The 25,987-nt window shown below is 37.2% G+C and overlaps 3 protein-coding genes across 4 annotated transcripts; 1 reads left to right on the top strand and 2 right to left on the bottom strand.

Annotated features, from left to right (window-relative positions):
- The first annotated feature begins 2,261 nt into the window (after nucleotides 1-2,261).
- LOC121753750 (uncharacterized protein At1g26090, chloroplastic-like) lies at nucleotides 2,262-4,419 on the top strand. Its single transcript, XM_042149000.1, has 7 exons — nucleotides 2,262-2,607; nucleotides 2,750-2,896; nucleotides 2,977-3,051; nucleotides 3,167-3,354; nucleotides 3,433-3,595; nucleotides 3,680-4,090; nucleotides 4,182-4,419. The coding sequence occupies exons 1-7, from the start codon at nucleotides 2,371-2,373 to the stop codon at nucleotides 4,311-4,313; spliced, it is 1,353 nt and encodes a 450-aa protein (XP_042004934.1). The 5' UTR covers nucleotides 2,262-2,370; the 3' UTR covers nucleotides 4,314-4,419.
- Nucleotides 4,420-4,475: 56 nt separating this feature from the next.
- LOC121754398 (F-box only protein 6-like) lies at nucleotides 4,476-5,099 on the bottom strand. Its single transcript, XM_042149761.1, has one exon. It carries the CDS (start codon nucleotides 5,097-5,099, stop codon nucleotides 4,476-4,478), a length of 624 nt encoding a protein of 207 aa, XP_042005695.1.
- Nucleotides 5,100-14,863: 9,764 nt separating this feature from the next.
- LOC121755944 (probable isoprenylcysteine alpha-carbonyl methylesterase ICMEL1) lies at nucleotides 14,864-18,176 on the bottom strand. Of its 2 annotated transcripts, none has more exons than XM_042151392.1 (11): nucleotides 17,609-18,176; nucleotides 17,268-17,344; nucleotides 17,067-17,136; nucleotides 16,892-16,972; nucleotides 16,546-16,620; nucleotides 16,225-16,326; nucleotides 15,993-16,130; nucleotides 15,782-15,847; nucleotides 15,547-15,690; nucleotides 15,325-15,415; nucleotides 14,864-15,198 (listed from the first exon to the last, which is right to left on the bottom strand). In XM_042151392.1, the coding sequence occupies exons 1-11, from the start codon at nucleotides 18,019-18,021 to the stop codon at nucleotides 15,037-15,039; spliced, it is 1,419 nt and encodes a 472-aa protein (XP_042007326.1). In that variant the 5' UTR covers nucleotides 18,022-18,176; the 3' UTR covers nucleotides 14,864-15,036. The 2 variants fall into 2 exon arrangements, with proteins under 2 accessions (XP_042007326.1, XP_042007327.1); XM_042151393.1 differs by having other exon boundaries at nucleotides 17,268-17,339; nucleotides 17,609-17,799.
- Nucleotides 18,177-25,987: the final 7,811 nt, after the last annotated feature.

The raw sequence follows: 25,987 nt of genomic DNA, 5'->3' as shown, positions 1-25,987 counted from the left end.
TTGGTGAAAATAAGGGTTAACGTATGGGCTTACTATATAATGGGGAAGAGGACACAGCTGAAAAGGTTTTTATTCAACCTTTTATATGAACTTTTACGTAATGAATTTTCATAATCCTAAGAGCACCCGCAACGCGTGCCGCCGGCGTTCCGCGTGCCGTTCCGCCGGAACGGTTTCGCCGCGGAACGCGTTGCGGCGCTGCATTCCGCTCCCGTCCCGTTCCCATTCCGTGCCGGGTGCCGACGGCACGTAACGCGGCACGGAACAAGCCGCCACGCGCCTGGGCGACGTGGCCGATCCCCGTGCGTGCGTGCTTCCCACTCGCCGGCCCGCGAGTGGGACACGTCAGCAATGACGCAATAATTATTTTTTTTTTATAAACATCGAATTTTTTTAAAAAAAAAATTTTTAAACGGTAACATTACCGTTTTTTTTAACTTTTTCTTAATTTTTTTAATTTTTATTTTTATTTTCTTATTCTATAAATACACCTAATTCATTCATTTTATACACAACTACACATCTATTCTTCCTACATCAACATCAATTTCTCTCCAATTTTCATATTCTATCTCTTCAAAAAATGTCCGGCGACGGCAATTACGGTGGTGGCGGCGCCGGAGGGTGGGATCTCAACGCGTTCGGCGATTGGGAGACCATGTACAACACACTTGGTGGTTCTGGGTCATCGACGCCGGGCACGCAGGGGTCGGCGACGCCGGGTGGGTACCAACCACCCACTTTCGATGTGGATCCGGCTCGCAGCTTTCCCAGGGTTTGTCCCAGATTCGGGAGGATATCCCCGTTGAACCCACTCAGGGAGGAGGCCGAGGCGGTGGAAGCTACAGGGCTGCGTCTGAGGCACCCGAGGAGGATGAGGAGGAGGAGCCGGAGGATCTGGGCCGGCATCCCTACACCAACGAAGAAACAAAGGCGGTGTACACCGCCTGGCTCACCGTCTCATATGATCCCATCGTCGGCAACCAACAAGCCGCCAAGTGCTTCTGGGAAAAGGTCCGTGATGTCTACCACGAGACTAAGCCGAAAGGGGCCCGGAAGCGCAAATATACAATGCTTCGTGCTCACTTTGGCCGAGTCGATTTACAGGTCAAAAAATTCTGCGGGATCTACTCCACCGAAGCGGCGCACTACCAAAGCGGAGCTTCGGGCGCCGACATACTGAGGGCGGCTTTGCGCGCCTTCCACCAGGACACCGGCGTACAGTTCAAATATGTTGATATTTGGCAGCTCGTCAAGGACGAGGAAAGGTGGGCCGGTGGTGTCCGCTCCAGCTCGGGATCAACCTCAAAGCGGACGAAGCACACGACGAGCGGCCAGTACTCGTCTGGTGACGCCGATGCGCCCAGTGATCGTGACCCGCAGGAGGTTGGGGTTACGGCCGCCGAGTACGAGGGATCTAGCCGTGGGCGCCGTCGTCCGCAAGGGACGAAGGCGGCGAAAGCGGCTAGAGCGAGGAAGGGCCGAGGAGAATCAAGCCAGTCGGCCTCGGGATCGGGCTCACAAGGAGGCTCGAACACACTTATGGTGGCGTACATAACCGCCACAATGGCGGACACTTCCCGCTTCTCGTACGCCCAATACACGGCCTGGTGGAACGGAATTGTGCATATGGCAGGACTACTTGGTCTTCCCCCTCCCCCTAAACCTCGACCGCCTCCGGAGGATGATTCGCCGGCGGAAGTAGTTTTTTTATTTTCCCACGTTTAATTGTGTGTTTTTTATTGTGTGTTTTTTATTTTTTTAGGATTTGAATTGTGTGTTTTTTTTAATTTTTTTAAGTTTAAGTTGTAATTTTTTTTAATATTGTGTGTTTTTTAATAAAGTATGTTTGTTTTTTAATAAAGTATGTTTGTTTTTTAATAAAGTGTGTTTATTTAATTTAATTTAGTTGGAAATAAAAATAAAAATTGAAATAGAATGAATAGTAATTTAAGGAACGGTTAAGGAACGGTTAAGGAACGGAGGGTTGCAGGTTCCGTTCCTTAGTTAAGGAATGGAGTAAAAAAGTACAGTGGGGCCCTCAAATAGTGGTTTAAGGAACGGTATAGGAACGGTATAGGAACAGCGTTGTGGATGGCCTAATTCTTGAATGTCAATCAATCCAACAATTCATCTATTTATTGTATCTATTAATCTGTAAACGCAAAAAAATTATATTCTACTCCATAATTAAACAACATTAATCGTAAAGACGAAATAATGAAACAATCAACAAAATAAATGAAATTTGGCACTATATCTCTGATGGCCTAATTTGCAACCTCTTCTTCCCCATTCTATTCTCTCACCCTTTTAATTTAAATCTTCCCCAATTACTTCATTCTGATTCAGCAAAGATTCAATCAATCAATGGCATCCTCCCCTTCGCCCCTTCTTCCTCGATCACTATTTCCGCCTCAAGATTTCCGCTATTTTTCTCCAGTTAGAACAGTTCAGATAAGAAGAGCAAGTAAGAAACCAGAAAAAGCTCACCCTATGATTCTGGCTGTCGCCGCCTCCAATGCTGAGGTTCAACCGGCCAAATTGGTGACTTTCCTCGGCAAAGGCGGCTCCGGAAAAACTACCGCCGCTGTGTTTGCAGCTCAGGTATGCTTGAATTTCTAATGTAATCGAGGACCGCTCGATCGTCTTTTCCAGTCGAATTACTGCTTGATGAACTAATCGATTTTTGAAGTATTAGATCTCTGGTTATGAATCTGAAAATGTTTTGCTGATTGTCTGCATCCAGCATTATGCTACATTAGGGCTCAAAACATGTCTGGTGATACAATCTCAAGATCCCACCGCTGAGTATCTTCTAAACTGTAAAATTGGATCATCTTCACCTGTCCAGTGCAATGCCAATTTGTCTGCTGTTAGACTAGAAACCACTAAGGTCCGTTCATTCCATCCTTCATTTCCGCATACTGAATTTAGTTGTTTTGATTGTTTAATTAGAAGTAATGTTAATCGCAGATGATTCTCGAGCCGCTTAAGAAGCTCAAGCAAGCTGATCAACAGCTCAAAATGACACAAGGTATTCTTGAAGGGGTAGGTACGTAGTAGCTTCCGTAATCAACTATTGTACCACATGATATTGGTTTTTCTTTTCGGTTTTATGTAGAATCTTGCTGATCAGTTATGTCGTGCATCACTGGTTTTGTAGGTGGTTGGTGAAGAGCTCGGTGTTCTTCCCGGTATGGATTCCATATTTTCTTCTTTGGAACTTGAACGCCTCGTGGGGTTCTTCCTGACTCAGAGAAAAGGTGGGAAAGCAAAGTATGACGTAGTCGTCTATGATGGTGTAAACACTGAAGAAACTATACGGATGATTGGTGCTACCAGTAAAGCAAGGTTATTAGTCAACTGATAAAAGCAGTTTTCTTCGTGTCCTTTATTTTCTCATGTCGTTTGCTGTTTCTCGTTGTGAAGATTGTATTTGAAATATATGAGGATGCTGGCTGAAAAGACTGATATGGGGAGGGTGGCCGGGCCGTCTCTCTTGAGACTTGTGGACGATGCCCTGAGTCTAAGTGGCAATGCTGTCAATCGAACGAGTCCAGAGATATGGGATTACTTAGAACAAACATTGGAGGTGGGAGTGAGACAGGTTTCTAGAGATAATCTCTGTAGGCGTTTTAAGAATTTTCTGATAAATATCTCCATGTTGTTTCTACAGAAAGGATCATCTATCTTTGCAGAACCTGATAGATTTGGCTGCTATCTTGTGCTGAACCCCGATAATCCATTATCACTAAATTTAGCGTTGCGGTACTGGGGTTGTGTGATTCAAGCTGGCGCACAAATATCCGGTGCATTTGGCATACCTACTCAAAATTCCCCAACGGCATCAGCAGAAGCAGTCAAGAACAGCTTTGCACCATTGCCTTATGCTCTCATTCCACATCTCATATTCAGCAACCACCTCCATTGGGATGAGATCATCGCGAGTGATCATAGTACATATGCGAGAGAACTACTTTCAGACACTACCAGCGAGATCTTATCTTCAGTGACGTTTGATATGCCCAATAAATCTGTGAATCTGTTCATACCAGGTTTTGACAAGTCAGAGATCAAGCTATACCAAGTATGTGTGTAGAATGTAAATTGTTTTATGTACTAATGTTTCTTTTCTCTTTAAGTTATAAGAAAGTTTAACTTGGTGTTGGAAATTGCAGTATAGAGGTGGAACAGAGCTGCTAGTAGAAGCAGGCGATCAGAGGCGTGCAATTCGTCTCCCTCGTCAAATTCAGGGGAAGGTAGGAGGGGCCAAATTCGTTGAGAGGAGACTTGTGATTACAATGCGATAGCTGTGTACATTCATCTATACACACTCTGTGTATTTTGAGGCACAATAGAAACTATAAGAGATGAAGTTGTGTTATACTCTTGCGAAAACCCATTATTCAAATTTCATGTTCAATTTGCAACAACAAAGAAATGACGGCCAATTGTGAAGATTGGCGATCAGGCTAATAAGCAAATTGTGAAAATAATGAAGATTCATTCCGCGTCTGCGTCATCCGTACAGCTGCATCATCCCACATCGGCTTCCCACACCTGGCTGGCAACTCCTTGAATGACCTCGTCAGAGGGTTACACACGTAGATGCTTTTGTGATGGAAGTCAACGAAGCAGATGAGACCTCCAGCTGATGCCACTGGTGACTTGATCACTTTGGTTGGCAAATCAGGCATAGTTGGATGGTGCCACTTGTTCGATGAAGGATCGTACATTGCTCCCGTTCTTGTATATATGTCCTCGTAGGTGATGGCATATGAAGGATCGTACATTGCTCCCGTTCTTGTATATATGTCCTCGTAGGTGATGGCATAGAACCAAGGCTTTGAGTGCTCTACTTCACCATATTGCTGGGAGAAGCTTTGGGAAGTAAGCAATGAATTCCACTTCCGACAAACTGAACGGAACCGGAAAAACGTTGCTATCGGAACTCTTGCTAATAAACTTTCAAACAGATCCTCAGGAAAATCTTTCCAGATCTCACCTTCCATGATTTCATCTGCTTTTCCAAATCCACCTCTTCGCTCCTTTCTACCTTTCTTTCGAGAGGCTCCAGTTTTTCCCGATTCAACCATGGTTAATTCAAAGACAAGTCACAAAAATATTATTGATGAAGAAGTCTATATATAGGCACAGACATAAGGAAATACTGTAAAACTTAACCCTGATTAGTAGAATGGAAACAAAATCAAAGCACAACAACTTTCCATATATTTATTCTAATTAAATAGGTAATAAAATAAATATCAAAACAATTTATGCAATGTAATATTTATATATATATCCTGATCGTCAAACAAATGCAGAAATATCTCCCTCAACTAAAACGAAGTATAACATTTAAGCATAACATATTGTATTAGTATATAAATCACATCAAACAATATACATAATCATGTCTTCAGTTTCCTCTCCAAGAAGTGAAATAATTAACTGAACATTTACTTGAACTCTTGAGCTCTGCATCCCAATAATCGGGTAAAGAAGCATCATGGTCTCACAGCTAAGACGTGCCATTTCATCAAGTTATTCATCTGTTGGGGTTCCTTTAAACGCTTTAAAAACTATAACAAGCAAAACTAGGTCTACAGTATATATATCTTCTTTTCTCATTTCCAGGACAGAATCTTTCTCTCTTCTTCAACTCAACTCAACTTACTCAGTTTTCTCCTCTGACCATAAATCAGCTCATTTATGGCCTGAAAAACTCCAGTATTTTCACCGTATCAGACATTCTTGAGAAATTAGAGGCAAGCTGAACCAATAACTTCCAGTTTTTCCTCTTGTTCAATGTACAAAACATTGCTACAAACTGAACCACAATTTCTGCCTAGAAATGGTTGTATATATACAGAAATGTAGGTAGGTATCAAAGTAGATTCACTATTGTTCCGGCTATGTCTACATTTTCCCAAACAAATTACAATTCATCCCATATCTTCATGTGATTGCACATGAATTAGAAATAAAGGTAGGTTTTACTTTGTATCTCAGACAAAATGTAGTATAAAGTATACTAACAGAGTTATTATCATTGTCGAACCAATTTTAAAGATCGAACTAGAGACCAAATTATGGCCATTAGATCTAGTTTTTTGATGAGATGCGTTGTTGTGTAAATTATTTCGGTCTTCGTTCCAAGCCCATTTTACTTCATTGTATTAGGTTTATTACTTCATTCCGGTACGTAATACCTTGAAACTACATATGTTTTTACTTACTTCCAGTATGTTTTGAAATGATTCAGCACATGCTTCATTCAAATTCATTGACCTGAGTTTTTACTTTATTCACATTAAAAAATGCATTTTATTCCAGTCGGTTTATTACTTCATTAAAAAACGTTATTACTTCATTGGACAATGTTTTTACTTCATTCCAGTAGGACTTCAAATGCTTCTACACATACGTCATTCAAATAGTTTATTACATCATTTCATGTGCTTATTGCACCATTCAATTAGGCTATCACTTCATTTTGTTGTCAGCGTTGTAGCGGCGACAATAGACATTGTAGAGAGAAAGAACGGTACGCGACGACGAAACCGCCTTTACGTACTGGAATGAAGTAATAATCCTATTGGAATGAAGTAAAAACCTTCTGGAATGAAGTTAAATCCTCATAATATGTTAGTATGACTTATTTGCTCCGGGCTGAAGTAAAATAGGCTCGTGATGAAGGCGAAAATAATTTATAAGTTTGCGCATCTCGTCCATAAATAACTAGATCTTAAAACCCCAATTTTGTATATTTCTGCGGTTCGGAAATAAGGAGTGAATTTGCATATAATGGGACTCTTTACTACCAAGTTTAAATCTCATAATTATTTATTAGATACTACTCCCTCCGTCCCGGCTAAGATGACACATTTCTTAGTCGGCATAAGATTTTAGGAGTTGTTGGTTAATGTTATTAATTGAAGAGAGAATGAGTGTGTGAAAGTATGAAATGTGGAGAAAAAAAGAAATAGAATATTTAATTGGAAAGATAAAAAAGTAGTTGGTGTATTAATTAGAGTTAGAAAGTTATCAAAAATAGAAATGTGTCATCTTGGTTAGACAAACTAAAAAGAAAAGTGTGTCGTCTTAAATAGGACGGAGGGAAGTATTAATTAGGTTTTGAATACCAAAATATGAGTAATATTTTTAAAGATAAATTTTACAATCATTTCTTTTACAGGCTTCAGATGGACCTGGGCTCGGCCAAGGCCTGTGTTTGCAAATTAGCCCAATTAGAGTCCACTTCAACCCATGAGTCTAGATCAAACCCACTTCATTTCACTAATGGGCCGGGCCGGGCCCGACCCAGTCTACGAATCTAGCTACCTATCATCAATGATATTTTGTGCAAACATATTTGGACGGATGATGAAGACAAATATTATGTACAAATGAACTGAATAATGACCCGTATTTGAATTAGAATTCTAAAACAAACAAGAAATCAAGTTGATACAAAGGAAAACAAAAAATTTCAAGTTGAACATATATTATGTACTCCATTCTTCACTGTAATCTACTCCCTGCGTTCTCATAAGAATATGCACTCTTTCCTTTTTAGTCTGTTATGCACTATTTATTAGCACTAAAAATACATGCAAGTTTACAAGGTAGATCTAGTATAGCTAAAGGTCAGTACCGGGATATCAAACACATGGAATAAGATTGCAACTGGCTATCATATACTAAGCGTCATATACTATCTAGAAACATGGAGTATTTTTGGATTGATTTTATAAACTAGACAGAAATAAATAAACAAGTATAAAAACAAAATAAGACAAAACTGGCTAAAGAATGTAGAGTTTTAGGATCCAACTACTACAACCTAATGATGATTAATCTCACCGAACTTTTACCTTTATGTGTCTCTAGAATTATTAGGAAAGTCGCGATTCTAGGATAAGCCCTCTCTCGAGTGCACCTATCCAGTAGGTTAGAATCTAATTATCAAAGTCTCCTTTCAATAGATTAGATTCTAACTCCTTAAGTTCCTAAGACTCAAGCCCTCACAAAGGGTCCCCTCTTGAGTGCAGATAAACCTATATGTTGTACTCGTTCCTTTTACCACGTTAAACTAACTATCTCTCGATTAATCTAGTTAAACGGACAAAGTTCTAAAGTTGGTCAGACAAAAGAACAAAACAATCACAAGAGCTAGGAAAAGGTTCAATTCAATAAATCAAAACATGTTCACAATAATCTTCACCCAAAAATCTACAAAGGATGTTTAACTACTCATAGACAAGTAGTAAAAACAATAAAAGTACGAGACAAGAAAGAAATTGATAAAACCCAAGGTTGAATCTTCAATCTTTAGTCTTCTCTTGTCTGGATCTGCAAAGCTCCGCTCCAATGGAAGGTGGAGGAATTTAAGTGTGGAAGATGGGATGGAAGGATGTGTAGAGAGGGGAATGATTGGATGCTCCGAGATGGAGGGATGAAGAAGGTGTAGAGATGGAGAAGGATTGGAGGCTCTGAGATCGAGGGATGGAAGAAGGTGTAGAGATGGAGAAGGATTGGAGGCTCTGAGATGAAGAATATGAATTAGGTTTGGGTATTTATACGCTGGAGAAAGGTTTATTTTAGATGATTTTCGTGCCCTACAAGAAATGGGAGAGATTTGGGCAACAATTTATTTTCTTTCTTGAATTTCCGCCTAAATTTCCGTTAGCTTTGACTGCACTGCGCAATGTTCGTAGAATAGTCATAACTTTCTCCACAGAACTTCGATTGAGACGTTCAAGGTATCCACGTGAAGCTCTTTCGAAGAGGAAGAGAATGACATGCATTAATCACTGTTTGGACTCCAAAACTGCCGGGAAACTCGGCTTGAACTGAGGCTGTTGCACCTTGTCCTTTTTGCACCTTTTTCGGTCTTTTTCTATCATTTATCAACAAACACATCAAAAATATCAAATGTATAATATATGCAATTTTAGAACATAATTTGCACGATTGATATTTAAAACAAATCAAATCTAGTCCTTAAAAACATGAAAAAACCGTGTTTGTCAGTCCGTCCTACAAGAATATGCACTTTCCAATTTTAGAAACTTTTTTAACTCTAATAAGGTGGGACCCATTCTCCAATAATAATACGTTAATTACTTTTTCTCTCTACATCTCTCTTAATTTACCAATTTTACATTAAAACACATGTTGAACCCAAAGTATATATTCTTTGGAGACGGATCGGAGGAAGTATCATACTGACCTAGCAAAGACGTGAAACATCAAACATTTAGAAGCCGATGCATGCAATCCTCGGCCACCTCCGAAGTCATAATTTGCTCAAGATCTAGTGCATGATTATATCTCCAACCTTTACATCGAAATCAAATTAGAATGGTAGTCAACGTTCACCACTTTCACCCTCACATTGATCGATTGCTTCTACAATAACCCAGACCCAGACCCATGGTCCATGGCGCAATTCGAGAATATGTTCATTCGGGAACAACAATACTGGGATCTTGCTGGAACCAAAGCTTTTCTTGTCGCCGAACGATAAATATGGAATTTGGCTGAATTCTACATGGAATTGGAATTGGAATTGAATTGGAATTGGAATTCTATGGAATTGAATCGGAAGGAATTGAATTATAATTCAATTTCAAATCCTATGTTTTGCAAAATGAAGAATTGATATGAAATTGAATTGACATGTTTGGTAAATATACACAGTGCACACACTACACACACTTCACATACTACAAACACTACACACACTTCACACACTACATACACTACACATTACACACACTTCACACACTTCACACATTTCACACACTTGACATACTACACACATTTAATACACTACACACATTTCATACACTACACACATTGTACACATATTACATACACTTACAAATTTTACACGAAATACACACGCTTCACACAAACTAAAATTTCAAATGTAGTTTAGTTTTTCGGTTTGATTCAGTTTAAACTTTTGAAAAATTTCAGCTTTTCGATTCGGTTCGGTTTGGATCGAAAAAAATAAATCTAAAGCTGAAAAAAAAATTCAAAAATAGGATGTTGAAATGTGTGAAATTTATGTAATGTGTGAAATGTGTGAAGTGTGTGAAATATTATAAATTTATGTAGTGTGTGAAATGTGTGTAGTGTGTGTTTTGTGTGAAATAGGTGATATTTATGTAGTGTGTGAAATGTGTGTAGTGTGTGAAATGTGTGTAGTGTGTGAAATGTGTGAAATATGTGAAATGCGTGAAGTGTGTGAAATGTGTGAAATATTTTTAGTGTGTGTAGTGTGTGAAATGTGTGTAGTGTGTTAAGTATGTGAAGTGTGTGAAGTGTGTGAACTGTGTGCAGTGTGTGTAGTGTGTGAAATGTGTGTTAACTGTTAAGTGTGTGAAGCGTGTGTAGTGTGTGAAATGTGTGAAGTGTGTAGGTGTGTGAAATGTGTGAAGTGTGTCGGTGTGTGTAGTATGTGTAGTGTATGAAATGTGTGTAGTGTGTGAAATGTGTGAAATGTGTGTAGTGTGTGAAATGTGTGTAGTGTGTGTAGTGTGTGAAATGTGTGTAGTGTGTGTAGTGTATGAAATAGGTGAAATGTGTGTAGCGTGTGAAATGTGGGTAGTGTGTGAAGTGTTTGTTGTGGATATATAGTGAAATTCTATAACTATTTGATTTTGGAATTACAATATATAACTTTTGTTATGGAATTCAAATTGTGGAATTGAAAGATTTGGAATTGCAATTCAATTCCAAATTCAAATATTTTTGTGATACCGAACAACGGATTTGTGATTGGAGGCTCCAATTCCAATTCCAAGGCCTCAATTTCATGGTACCGAACGCACCCTCAGTAAATTTGACTATCAATAGTACTCCCTTCGTCCGCGAATAGGAGTCCCGTTTTTCATTTTAGTCTATCCGCGAATAGGAATCCGTTACGAACTCAATTCTCACATCGGTTGTGGGAACAACTAGTGTGGGGTATATAAACTAAATGAGCTCTATTTCCTAAAAGGTTAGTTTTTAGGCTGAGTTCTCCTATTTAGTCTGTATCAATTGATGCTTTCATTAAGAGCTCAAACGGTTCGGAGTGGTAGCCGGGCAAAGAATATGTCGTGACCAACGAGATCTTGGAGTGGGTGGCCCGGCAAAGAACCAACGGTAACCAATGAGGACGTTGGCCCTTAAAGGAGGGCCGAATGTTATGGACTCAATTCCCACATTGGTTGTGAGAACAACTGGTGTGGGGTATATAGACTAAATGAGCTCTTTCTCCTAAAAGGCTAGTCTTTTGAGCTGAGTTCTCATGTTTAGTCAGTATCAATTGGTGCTTTCATTGAGAGCTCAAACGGCTCAAAGTGGTGGTTGGACAAGAACTCGTCGTGACAACCGAGTACGTTTGGGGCCGACTCGGAGTGGTGACCGGGCAAAGAATCTGCCATGACCAACGTGGTCGTGACCAACGAGAACTCGGAGTGGTGGCCCATGAAGAATCAGCCGTGACCAACGTGGTCGTGACGAACGAGGACGTTGGCGGCCCTTAAAGAGGGTCGAATGTTACAGACTCAATGAACACTCTCTCGTAAAAGGCTAGTCTTTTGGGTTGAGTTCTCTTGTTAGTTTGTATCAAAATCTCAGTTTATTTTTACTCTAAATGGTAATAGGGTCTCACATTCCATTAACTAATTTCAATCACATTTTATTTAAAACTATTATATGTATGTGAGACCCATAACCATTAACTTTTTTCTACCCACTTTTTTTAAAAAAATTTCTTAAAACACGTGCCGTCAATAAATGAAATTCCTAATGGTGGACGAAGAGAGTAATGTTTAAGGTTTGATATTTCTATTATACTCCCTATCCCCCATTAATTGTCCATTTTGGTTCCGACACAGGTTTTAAGAAATAAAGAAAAGTGGGTTGAAAAAGTTAAAGGAATATGAGTCTAGTTTTTATATATTAGTTTTATACTAATAAAATGTGAGTGGAATGTGAGACCTACTTACCATTTGTGGTAAAAAGTGAAATTGGATAATTAATAGAGGATCGAAGGGAGTATTTAACATTAAATATATAATTATATATATTCCTACATATCTAAGGTATGAAAATATTCAATAAATGTATGGACATATTTTATATACACAGAAAATTCCATTATAATTTCTATTATCATTCAATCTTCCTTTCCTTTTAATAATGATTTCCTTTCCATGTTGACAGACACACCATGCAACGCATTCCTGCAGCACACACAGTGGAAATATAGTCTAAACTCGAAACTGATTCGCTTTAATTAAAAAAAGTAGAAGGAAATATATGATCGATTTATTTTAGTAAACCCTTGACCTAGCGTGTAAAATACTTGGCACTAAACAATATATAAACCCCTCCCCTCCCCTCCCCTCAAACCAAAATAAATAAATAAAAAGTTGGAGCTATATTGACTCTACTATGGCTTCTTCTTCTTGCTCAAAAACCCTAACCTTGGCCCTTGTTTTTGTCATTGCGCTTTGCATTCTGAGTCCCGACGTGGATGCCGGTAGGCCGGGGGGAATGACTGCAGTGGAAGCGGATGTTTCGGCGATGAATTTGAAGTATTTTAAGGAAGATAAGGATAAGCTTTTCCTCGTCAGTCTTCCAAGGGGATTCGTTCCTCCATCTGCTGCTTCCAAAGTACACAACTCTGCTCCACCGAATCGATGAATTCTCAATCACGCCTATTATAGATTATTTCTTACTGTTTTTTAAAATATTTTGGTTCGATTTTATGTTATAGAGGCATTGATAATTCTTCTTTAGAATAGTTTCATGCAACTATTATTTGTTTTGTCGAAAAGGAGAAGTGATATATGGTTTTGGTGACACTTTTTATGAAATCTGACATGACTTCAGTAATCAGTATAGTGGTCTCAATAACGGACATAAAATAAGCAGACATTAAATGAAAATTCATGATTTTTTTGCTAATTTATAGGTATAGTATGAAAAATATTAATTTTATGATTAGGGTATGTATTTTGGTTTCAAATCATACATAATTTCCTCTAAATCTAAATCAATGAGATAATTGAGAAAAATATCAAAGATATAGTTGGTTGTTTTTAAAAACGAATTGGCTATAATTTTTTCACATTTCATTTTTTTACCGTAAATTACCCTATTAAAAAATTGTGATATTTTCTCTTTTTTGAGTTGAATATTTTCTCTTTTTTGAGGTGAATATTTTCTCATTTTAGTCTTCGTGATCGTAGAATTTGTATTATTACAATCATTAAAAAAAGTTACTTTTGGATTTAAAAAAGTTTCAATTATTAAATACAGTAAGTTTTAATCACATTCAATTATGTTTGAGGTGTATAGGATATTAAATTAGGATGACTAACTTAATCGAACCTCTACGTAATTACGGTGGTTTGGATGTGACTAATTGAATTATGCAATATTCTAATTATTATTTGGTCAACTAACAGTTGTTGGACGATCCATAGTCCGCCCGGCCTTCTACAATAATTTATATAGAAAATCTGTAATTAACCACTTTTTTGTTTCTGTTTCCGTACAAAGTGTCAAATTAAATTAAATAAAATATGGTATAAACCCTTACGTTTTTATTATTTTATATACTCCTTTAATCAAATTTTGAGACTAGTCTATTTTCTTTTCTTCTAGTCAGAATAAAAAGGACATTGATAAAAAAAGGGACCTCTTATGCACTTAACATTATTCGCAATAGTGCCCCTCTTCTAAAATTAAAATAAACAATTACTCTTCGTATACCATATTACAGATCGATATGTGAGCATATTATGATTTGTGGGAATATTTTGGAGAAGCTTTTGTGATGAATTAAGAACCCATTACTCTTCATAGGCTATATTAATTATTACAAATCGATGATTTTTAAATGGTTCCGACAAATGAATTATGAGTATTTTATGTTCCATTCTTTGGTAAAGGTCCAAAAAATTACCAAATCTTTTAATAATACGGAAAAATTACTCAAACGCATTAAAAATGTTTCACCTGAGTTTTTTAAATCGTGTATCCTGCTCGACAATGCTTTACACAATTATAATAAATTAATACTGTTAAACATGAAGTCAACAAGAATTAATTCAGAGAAGTTAAATGCAAATTATGCTATCCGAGTAAGCCTCTTGAACTGGACTGATCAAAGGCCATGATAATAGTTAGTAGTCAGTTGACTTTAAGATAGGATACTCCATTTTGTACATGCATAAATTCCTTTTCGTATTACTCCTATATTTTAGGTTAACAATGTAAATACTCTACAAATTCTCCTCTTTATGACTTCACACATAAAATATGTTTACAAATTTTAAATAATTACTCACACAGTGTATAATGTACTTCATGGACCATAATTACTCAAATACCATGGCCCAGTTAGCCCCCTAAAATTTGATTACTACGTCCGTTTTTTAAAACTAGTACTATCTTTTAATAATGATACTGTACAAATTTTAATGTATAAATAATAAAATAAAAGTAAGATAGAAAGCAATAATTAATGAAATATAGTCAGTAATGGGGAATGGATCAGACTTTATTAGAGAAAAAAGAATTTTTAAAATAGAAATTTTCTAATTCTAAGATACCGGACCAAAATAAAAATAGTTAATAAGATAATAAAATGATGATCTTCTCTACTTATCTGCACTTTCATAAACATCTTTTTAAGGAATTCAACCTCCATATTTACAACTATATATTTCTATATCTATCAATACAATTCATAGTGATTTTTTCCCAAAGAAACAAAATAAAAATTAGAAATGGTTGCAAATAATTTTCAACAGCATCCCCAAATACACTGTTCTGATGCCAAACAAACAACAAATTACCTAGATTCTCTTAATCAATAATGTTACCCTGTAACAAATGCCACAAGAATATGCTAATGTTAGTCCATGACAGTTCACAGACACAGGTCTACTATATACAAGGCTTCTAACATATAAAATAGGTTCAACTCCAGACCTATAAATTTGGTGAAATTAATAATCAGAATGGGCTGACCCTGCGGGCAAATCGCAGCATGATCTCGGGTACAAGCCGCCTCTTTGGAGGTGCTGTGTTATCCCGTGCCAAAGCTTCGGGGTCTCCGGAATGAATCATGGCCACCAAATCTTCAAACATATCATCTCTGCCACCTCTCATAGGATCCTGATTTAATTTTTTTGCACAATGATCAATCCAACAAGAACAAAAACCCCTATTAATAAATAGAAAATGTCACAGGTATAGGCTGCATTGTTTGTTTTCTCAGTAACTTTGTCAGCCTCGTCATACCTGAAGGAACACATCCGTGTGCGTCTTGCCTTCGTACAGAATCGACTCAGCTTGCACTCCCAAGCCTCGGAGGGTCTCAACGAAGCTTGTGCTGTTAAAATCATCCAGCAAGTGAAGAAAATTGAGCAAAATCTTACTTGAGACACAAATTTTATCTTTATAAAGCGATGAAAGTTACTTAATTTAGACAGTTAACTATAATCAAGGAATCGATGATCAGACCTGGAAATGGAGGGGATAGAATAGTCTGCAGTTCCATGGAAAAGGATTGTAGGAGGTAACAGAGAAACAGCATTTCTGTTGTTAGGATCCTGAGCCATTACTTCTGGAGAATATTTTTTTAGTGATTCCTCCCCCTCCATTATGCTGGGAGAGAGAGAGAGAGAGAGCAAAAAAGTAAGAGATTGTCCAGATAGATATTGATCACTCACAGCAGAACATGAGCAACTGTCCATACCTTAGGAAAATTGAGCGGTACAAACCTCGATTATGAAAATGATCTACCAGGTTCAACAAATTGTACCTGTTCATGAATGTTTAAGGATGATAAATTTTGTTAGTTCATATCATATTTAGTCTTTTCGTAATGAGATGAATGTTAATAATAATTCAAGAAGTTTTCTAGCAATAAGCAATCTTCTGGAATGACAGTTTGTGTGCATGCTCACCCTCCAGATAAACCGAAATAAGCTTTGATCTGAGACACGCTCCATGAAGTCTTTTCGCCACTGGCCTCTTTGATTGCCTGCTCTAGTAGAGCACAAGCAGCAATGTGTGCACCGGCTGACTGTCCCATTACATATACTCTAACGAATAAATAAAACAAGGAAAGGGATTTGTTAGATATGTAAACGCAAAAGCTTATTACAGAAAAATTAAGCAACAAAATTAGCAAAATACCTATTAGGGTCCCCTCCGTATTCAGCAATATTGTTGCATATAAATGAGATACCTTGAGCAGCATCTTTAACCATATCACCGATAGTTGCCTGAGGAAAGTTCCTGCAACACTCAGATTGAACTACTTTTGGTTTTTTCGCCTATAAAAATTGGCATTTTACATGTCATTCTAAGTTCGAATTTGCTGGAACTACTTCATGAATTCTGACAAATTGTAAAGCTTATTTCTCAAGTTTGCCAAAGATTAATGACACTTCCTAACAATCTACAACTGTCCTACTGAATTATATCAAATGGTGATGGAACATATATTGATGCTACCTGTAATCTATGCAAGCAACCATAATATCTCTGTCTGATAACTGTTGTCCTAGAAGAGAACCCCACGCTTTATAGCTGCATCAACGTTTACACTTGTCAATATTTGTTCATAAGAGGCCGAAAGATATGATGCATATTGACTAACAAACAAAAAAAAGATAGTTCTATAAGTCCACTCATACTCATTAGAAATGTGAACTATTGCTCAAAAGAGTACTAGAATTAAACTTTATGTTGCCTCTTTACTTTCACACTTTTTGAGTTAGAAATGTGAAATATTGCTCAAAAGAGTACTAGAACTAAACATTACTATGTTCTCCAAAGGAAATAAGCATAAAAAACATACCCAATAATCCAGGCTCCACCGGTTACAAATGCAATGACTGGCTTTGGTCCATCACTATTTTTTGGTAAATACAGATCAAGCCTACACCAAACAAATTTAGTCATGTACAGAAAAGGAAACTCAGAACAACATCACACAATAAGCTTTCCTACCACTGATCTTAGCGAAAGCTCACCTATTTCTGCGAAGATCGCCATAAACTATACCTCTACGTACTCTATCAGAGACGAAGTAATAATATCCCACTGCAGTAGATCAATAAGGCCATGTTTAAACAACATCCATGCTCTATAAAATGCCCAAAGTCTAGGAAATCGGAACATACTATAAACACGATTTCAGATAGTCGACATGGCATATATCTTGAATTACAAACCTTGAAGAAATCCAGGAAAAAGAAGGAAAGAATAACAGCCAAGGGCAAGAAATCTGGTGATCAATCTGAAGCCTACCCTGAGAAAAATAAAATCTCAGAATTTGTTTGGAAGCTAAGCTCAAAATTATCCGCGATTGATTGAAAGAGAAGAAAAGGATACATCTATTTTTGGAAATTAGTATATATAATCCTTAATTCCTTATACCTTTCCAAAAATTACAGCATTCAAATCTTCATTTCAAGCACAACAATTCAAATTATGAAGCGGCAATCAACAGAAAATCGATGCTAAAATCCACAAATTCGCAACCTCAAAAACCTAATCAAATCGATGTAATTACCCAATATATCGCAGCAACTGAAATCCAATGCGAGTAACCAGATAAGTATCAGAGGCATCTCTCCCGGCGTCCTGGCGGAGAGAGCGGCAGCCGCCGCCCCCCTCCAGAGTCAAAAGGGAGTTATCACTGGCGGCACGGCGGCGTCGCTTCTGGTGCTGGTAGGAATTGGAAGTCGCCGCCTCCGTATAGCTGGAAATCCTCGGAATCAGGGGGCTCCCTTCGTCCTTCTTCTTCTCCTCCTCCGGCGGCATCAAAATCCTCGACACCGCCGCCCCCAAATCGAGTTCCGATCCGATCAGCATTGCCGCGGAGGCCGCCAAGGACGACGCCGTGTCCGGTGCAGCCTTGATCAACCGAGAATACGGCGGCGCGCCGTTCGGGATTGATACGGGAAGTAGATGCGGCGGCTTCATGTGTTAAGCGTGTATAACTGTATATACGTATATCTATACGTAGAAAATAGGATTGATTTTATACAGTTGGGATTGGCGAATCCCAACTAATTGTATGAGGTTTGTGTACGGATCATTGATCGGGAATGAGTCGCAAATGCAGAGGTTACAGTTGGGAAGAGAAGAGATGAATTGATAGTACTTGTAGTACAATTTTGAATTTCTGGGGAGGAATGGGGCGGGACCCACTGTTGCGGCACCACGTGGCCTGTTTTCATAGGCTATGTTCGGCATCTTCGATGGAGTTATCGGTTTTTGTCGTTTCTGGTTTTTCTATATTCTTCCTTCGCTTATAAAATTCTTTTCAAAAAATTACGAAATAACTGGAATAATACGCATTCCCCCTTGATTGTTGTTGTTTTGGATAATTTATGTTGTGATCATTAGAAATATGAAAAAGAAAAACACAAACCGAACAAATGAAATTCTATCTATTAGTACAATAGAGTTAAAGAAATAAAATTACTCAAACATACTATACTTGAGAGCATTCACAAATGGTGTGTTCGTCCGGCGTGTGGTCAGCGCCCCCGTTGGCTCTTATTGCAGGGGGAGGGCCGAGCGACGCGCTCGGCATACGCCACACGGCCGCAGGGAAAAGAAGGGTCGGAAGCCGAGCGGCGTTATTTTTTATTTTTTTTCCATCTCTATATATACATTGCACTTTATTTTATTAGATCCCATTCTCTCAAAAAGTGTTTTTTTAATTGTACAAGATTTTTTTTAATTAAGTGTGTTTGAGTGTTTAATATGTTTTTTTTTCTCTAATTGATTTTGTTTTTATTGTTTTAATATTTAATAGATACAAACAATTAAAATGAATTAATTGGAGGGTTGTGAGAGGCTGGGAGGGCTAAAAATGAACTATGAGATATGCTAATTATGTGCTAAAAGGAAATTGAAGATGGGTTATTGAGAAGATTGTTCTTATTGTGGATGCTCTAAAGAAACCAACTATTATAAGTCAAATTGAGAAAAAAAATCATTTTCACAAAACAAATTAGATATCAGGTAGTGATTTTTGCCTCTTTATAGATACATGGTATTGTTCCAAAAAAAAAGTGATTTCCTTGTATAAAAGAATTAAGAACATGAAACTCCTAGGCACTAGTAAACTTCAAAAAGATCAGAAAAACTCTTTAACGGACTACTACGTACCCTGATTGAATTCCCTCACGTGATATCGGGTGGGGTGTGGGGCCACCAAGGCGACTGAATCGCCTTTTGCTGCAATTGAAATGTGAGATTTTTTATTATTAAGCGACATCTGTATATATTATGACTGGAGGGGTATGTATTATGTTATGAAATGTCGAATGAAAAAAACTGTTTGGAGCAATGTTGCAAATAGCGGGCTATAGCGCCGAGATAGCGCCGCTATAGCTGCTGAAGCAAGCCACCGCAAAGATATCCTCTGTATTGGATATACGGGCGCTAAAATCGCTAAAGCGAGCTATAGCGCCGCTAATGTACGATAGCGTAGCGGTGTCGATAGCTGCACTATGCTTTTTTTTGTTGCAACAGGCCAAACGTCAAGCCGGATTAAAAAATTGGCCCAAAAGTAGCCCACTACGTGCATGTAACCCTATTTCTTTTGGTTCCCTACTCCCGTATCTCTTTGACTGATCGTATACGGCGGCGGCGGCGGCAACGATTACGACGACGGCGACTGCGGCAGCGACCGGTTGGCTACGAACGGCTTGGCCCGTGCCATCGACGCTAGATCCTGCACTAGGACGACGGCGGCGAACACTGCAGTGCCTCGACGAACGTCCGACGATCACGGCAGCGGTAGCAAATGGCTGACGAACATCAATCTCAGAGTGCGCCAGGCACCCAAATGTCCCAAAGCCAAGGCAAGTTTCATTCGCATCTCTATCTGCCTCTAGTAATTGGAATTCTTCGAGTGATGATGATTTGTAGTAAGAGGACGAGAGAAGAGAACTGAAGACGAACTGAAGGCAACACGAGTGAACTAGCAGAGCATTGTTGGCTTGTTATACTATTTTTAATTTTTATTTTGCATTGGCTGCTATCATAGTTTATTAGTTAATGGCTCTGAACTAATGTATGTGAACTAATGTGTGAAATTACTCATGTTTTGGCTAAAATTTTGCTTTTTTTTTTGTAAAACGCTATTAGCAATAGCTGCCGCTATAGCTGCACTATAGCCGCTATAGCTTTTTCGGGAGGACTCCGCTAAAATTGATAGCCCGCTATTTGCAACATTGGTTTGGAGAATATACTATTCAAGTCAGGACAAAGTCACAGATCTTTTATTCATTGACAAAAATAATATTGTTATGTAATATTTGAGCATTGAGACAAGAATGCAACTCTTTTATCTCCAAGCTACAATGGGAGGGTCGAGGAAACTACTAGTGTCGAGTTAGTCAAATTCAAGACTATTATAAATATATGACCATATTAATTGCTAAGCCTAATATCCGGTATTTTTATATGTGCGACCATAACCACATGTTGAAGAACTCTACAAATCAGTCATTATTAATCACAATACTATAGTAAGTACTAGTATCAATTAATATGCCTAGCACTTCGCACATGGTCCTTTTTTAGATATATTAAAAATTAAAGTGATTTCGTGTGTGAATTCGATTATACCATTAACACCATATTAATTTGCACATGGTCCTTTTTTAGATATATGAAAAATTAAAATGATTTCGTGTGTGGATTCGATTAAACCATAAACACCATATTAATTTCCACATGCAGTCATGTTTGAATGCACACGTGCTTGGGTTTAGAAAGCATTCATATTTGATTTAATGAAATTTAATTAATTATAGGAATAAATTATTTTTAAAATAGTACATAATTGAAAGTTAATTATGCTAATAATAATAAAAACATTTAAATTAAAATATTAATATAAAATTAAAATTTATTTTAAATAACAAAATTACATGAGATATATTAATTTAAATATGAAACTAAAATATACATTAAACTTAATTTGAATATCATACTTTCATCGTCCATTTGTTTTCGATAAAAACTATACTAAAACCTACTCTCTCCGTCCCAATATAGTTGGTCATATTCCTTTTAGATTTTCTCATGATAGTTGAGTCATTTTCTTTTTTGACAAAAACTTTATCCTTTCTCATATTTTACTCTCTCTTTATCTCTCTTATTTTATACTCTCTATTTTAATCTTTAACACATCAACTTCTTAAATTTTATGCCCAAAAGAAATATGCATATAGACTAAAGCCTATAGTAGTTTGATGGCACACGAAAACATTTATAAATAGTTATCGCTTTTTTCAAATTACCCACGTCCATAATTTGAAGTATTCCTTCCTCCTATAAAAGGTGTCTTACTTTCTTTTTTAATTTGTCCCATAAAAAATGTTATATTTCCTTTTATAGAAATATATAAAAATATATTTTCTCTCTCCACTCAACACATAAAATAAAATCTCATAAAATTCGATGTCATCTCACAAGTGTGACATCTTTTGTGAGACGGATGTGTATCAATCTTTGTCTATTACTCCAAAGGGAGATGATTAAAGTATAACTAATCTTAATTGTGTAACTAGATATATAAACAATTTTAGTTCACTATAAAAAAAGAGTGATTTAGTTCACTATAATTTATAGTGAAGCATTTACTCCGTGAAATATTTAGTTCACTATAATGGCGTTTTAGTTTACTCCGTGTTTTCAAATTCGTGTTGTGAACTAACATGCATTTATAGTAGACTCAATCGCTCTTATAATGAACTAAATTCGTATTTTCTAGTTATTTATTCAAATAGTGATTGCCCTATATTAGTATTCTTAATCCAAAATCAGATTTGACATGTTAAAAGCTCAAATACATCAAATATTTCCGTTATTGATGTAAAAATAATTGGGCCAAGACGATTTTTAATTATAGCGTTGCGCTTAGCCCTCTTCCCCAAATTATTATTCAGGGCAGAAGTCTGTTACACTTAAATCAATTTAGTATACTTTACCTGCCACATATACTCCTACTCCTATTATTTTGTCCAGCTTTGCCAAAATAAAAAAAGCAGTATGTCGCTTGATTAATTATGTCTTGTGAAAACCTTGTTGTCAAATACATTTCATTTTTATGCTTGATGCAAAGCTTTAATTTGTATGACTAGAACCGATTTAATCTATACTTACCACAACAAAAAAGTTGTTTTTTAAGGATAAAAAAATTAAAACGCAATTACTTGATTTAATTTTTTTAAAATAACAATAATTTAGGACGCAAAAGAAAGTGTTCCTTAATGATGGACAAAATAACTTAATTTTTTGGAATTTTAGGACTATTTGCGTCCTCTAATTTTAGTTAAAATGTTCGATTTTTCCTTTGAAAATACTAATTCACTAAAATATGATATAATTCCCCAATAAGCGTGTTTCGACTATATTGGAAACTTCCTTAACAGCATCCACTAAAGCAACCGTAATCAACTTATTATTTTTATAAAAAAAACATATATTCCTAATTCCCTATTTGAAACTACAACATGTGTTTAGGCCTGCAAATTCGGGAATCTCAAAAATATCATACCAATACCCGATCCGTATGTGAATTCGGGTGCCCTAATACCCGATGCGGGTACCCAAACCCAACTAATCGGGTATTCATAAACCCGAAATTATTATATTTCAAATTTATTCTTTTATATAAATTATATTGTGATGAGAATAGAAATTATTAAAAATAACACAATACTACTATTTATTGACTATTACTTAAAAGTCTAAACTTCAATTCTAAATTTCTAATGTTTTAGCTTTGTCTATATAAAATAGACATTAGACAAATAGAAACTACTTAATTTTAAAATAAAAAGAAATTTTTGACATAAATTGAAACATAAAATAGATTAAAATAATTTTTTAAGACATTAAGTGAACAAACAAATAAAATGGAGAAAGCATAACTATATATTTTCAAAAGATAACAAGTAAGAACATAAATAATGCAACATGATCATAACACGAATGTAAAGAAGTATTAAAGTCGATATAATAGAACAATAAAATGTCAAAGCAACCTATACAAAATATTAATCACAAATACATAATTAATCGGGTTTAATTGAGTATTAGTCTGGTACCCTAATACGGGTTTCGGGTACCCTAAATCCGAAAAATTCTAACATTAACTACCAAAACCCGTACCCGAACCCATAATTTATAGTTTCGGGGGTCGGGTATTGGGTCGGGGTCGGGTACACCCGAAACCCGCAGATTAAATTTGCAGGCCTACTTGTGTTGGTCCATTTCATCATGGCAACATATACAATTATCAAAATTGAAGACAACACAACATTAATGAAGTTTCATGCACTAACAAGGAGCTTTGTTACACTATCAAAATACTATTATGGAAAGGGATTGAACAATACAACTCACAACTTTCACCACCAATAATCACTAGTTGTAATAGCATGAGCATCTCACTCAAAATACTATTCACAACTGATTTTGAACCTATCACAAAAAATACACTACACTCTACCAACAACCACCATTTCTTGTTGCTCCTAACTAAATTTAAGTATCAAAATTTGAAGTTTTCAAAGTGGGAGAATTCGAATTACTACACCTTTTTTGTCCTCAAATCTATTGGATTTCTGGCTGCTCTAATTATAGCCACCTCTTTATGTGATTAGCAAAACCACCTCATGATTTTTCATGACCAAAAAGCACAAAACAAACTTTCTCAACAAACTAACTCCCACATGCAAAAAATGGACTAAAACACACACACCTTTTCACACAATATTTGCAACAACCTTTTCAAAGCAGGCACAACAGCAGCATGCTGTTCGAGCCCTGCAACGCCTTAACACAAGACGATTCTCCAGTGCGATCAGACCATTCGTTATACCCTTCCAAGTGGGACGAGCATAGGATCAAAACACACGTATCGGATAGAAACTGAATGTGCTGTCTCCATGGCCATGAATAAAGATTCCTTTTTTTTCCTCTCCATATATAATGGGATCTCAGCCCTCTCCACTGCTTCACTCACTAGTTGAAACAGCATAGGCCTGCATTGTCCAAAAATGGTGAAGTTCTCAAAGCAGTTTGAGGGGCAGTTGGTTCCTGAATGGAAAGAAGCATTTGTGGATTACTGGCATCTAAAGAAGGCTGTCAAGAAAATACAAATTTTCTATAACCAAAAACCAACAGCAAGAAACACAACACTTCCTTTTTCTAATCTCATCATTTCTTCTTTGAGAAAGCATACTTTTCTTGACAGCAAGCATAGAGAGCCAAGGGTCATTCAAGTACTTTTTCCTGTGCCTTCTTGATCTCAGAGTTGATATTTTGGTTCATTTCGAACCTTGATAAGTCGCATTCTAGGCCTTGGTTACTGGTCAGTATACGTGCATAATTGGATTATATCTGCAAAACAGTTGCTAAAGTGTGCATGGAAAGGGTTCCAGTCAGTAGGAAGGGTTTCGGATAACTCAGGTGAAAAGAGAGCCAGAAGGGTGCAATACTGACCAGGATGTATGCCAAAAAGGCTCGAGATGGAGAAGAAGGATTGCTGGGAAGGATCAACCACAAACAAGGGCAAAAGAGTCATTTCACGTAGAAAGTCTACCCTAAAAATCAAGGGCAGGCCTCCCTATAAAAGGAAGCCACTTGGAGAGAGAAAAGAGGATTGACACGCTCCACTCTTAGTTAGAATATCTTCTCTCGGTAGATCAGTTTCCTTCAGCATTGTACTACATCTTCTCATTCCTCGCCACAACCATGATCACTGAAGTTTCCAGAAGTCCGCCGGAGATTCGCCTTCCACCGTTCCAGCCACTTTATTCCGTAGTGGCAAATAAATCTTTATTCGCTTTGTTAGTTAACCTTTACTTGTTTTCCTTTCGTTGGATCTGTTGCATTTTCAGTACTTCTGATCTTTTGAAGTGTTTCATTTAGATCCAAACGTTTTATGCAATGAAGTTGTTTTTATGCATCTTTTTCTGTTGAATCTGTTTCATTCTGCCTAGGTAGCTTAGATCTAGTTGTTGCAGTTGTTTCTAAGTGTTGAAGGCATGATTTCATTTGGAGTTGTTCGATCTGAGTTTGTAGTTAAGCTTGTTGTTTAGATCTAATTCCCGAAGTGTTTAAGTGCGAAATTTTAGTTTACGTGATTTCCGCCACCTTGCATGCCACCTAGTGAGCGTGATTTCAGTTTCACTAGATTAATCTTTTGATTTAGAGTTTTAATCGTGAATCTGATTTGTGGAGTTTGTCAACCTGAAATTCTCGTTCATGGAATCTGAGTTGTTTGATTTGTGTTCATACTTGTTGGAGAAGACAATGTCCACATCCAAATTTGGGACCAGTTTTACTTTTTAGTTACTTTTGCCTTTGTCCTTTACTTTTCAGCTGGTACCCTACAGATCTGACATTGTAGCTACCCAACTACCACATTTTCTCTGATATTCCGTTTAGCTTTTTATAGTAACCCAGTACTTCCCACATGTTCCTGAAACACCATGTTCCCCACTCTCACGTACACAGCTGCATGTCTATCATTTCTCACTCCTCCTAGTCAGTAGAGTACCACCTAATTCCGGTCTAGGTAGAATCTCAACCCAAGCGTGGTAGCTAACCAAACCCTTCCAGAATATCACCACAATTACCCAAACGCATCATCTCTGTGGGATTCGACCCTTACCTCCACTATACTAGCCAGTAAAAGTGGGTTGAGGAATTTCTTTGATAGCCAGGTTCAGACTTAGCTGAGGTTTTTATCCTGTTCAGTAGGATACACCCTTGCTTTACACGACACCTGTACACCTGCATTATCCAGCTATCAAAATGGCGCCGTTGCCGGGGATGAGTGGCGTTATTAACTGTTATTGTGTGTGATACTTTGGCGTATATATTGTGCATAATTCTTTTTTTTATTTTTATT

The sequence above is a fragment of the Salvia splendens genome, chromosome 11 (assembly GCF_004379255.2).
Source record: "Salvia splendens isolate huo1 chromosome 11, SspV2, whole genome shotgun sequence".
Lineage (NCBI taxonomy): Eukaryota > Viridiplantae > Streptophyta > Magnoliopsida > Lamiales > Lamiaceae > Salvia > Salvia splendens.
This window is presented reverse-complemented; position numbering and strand designations above follow the sequence as displayed.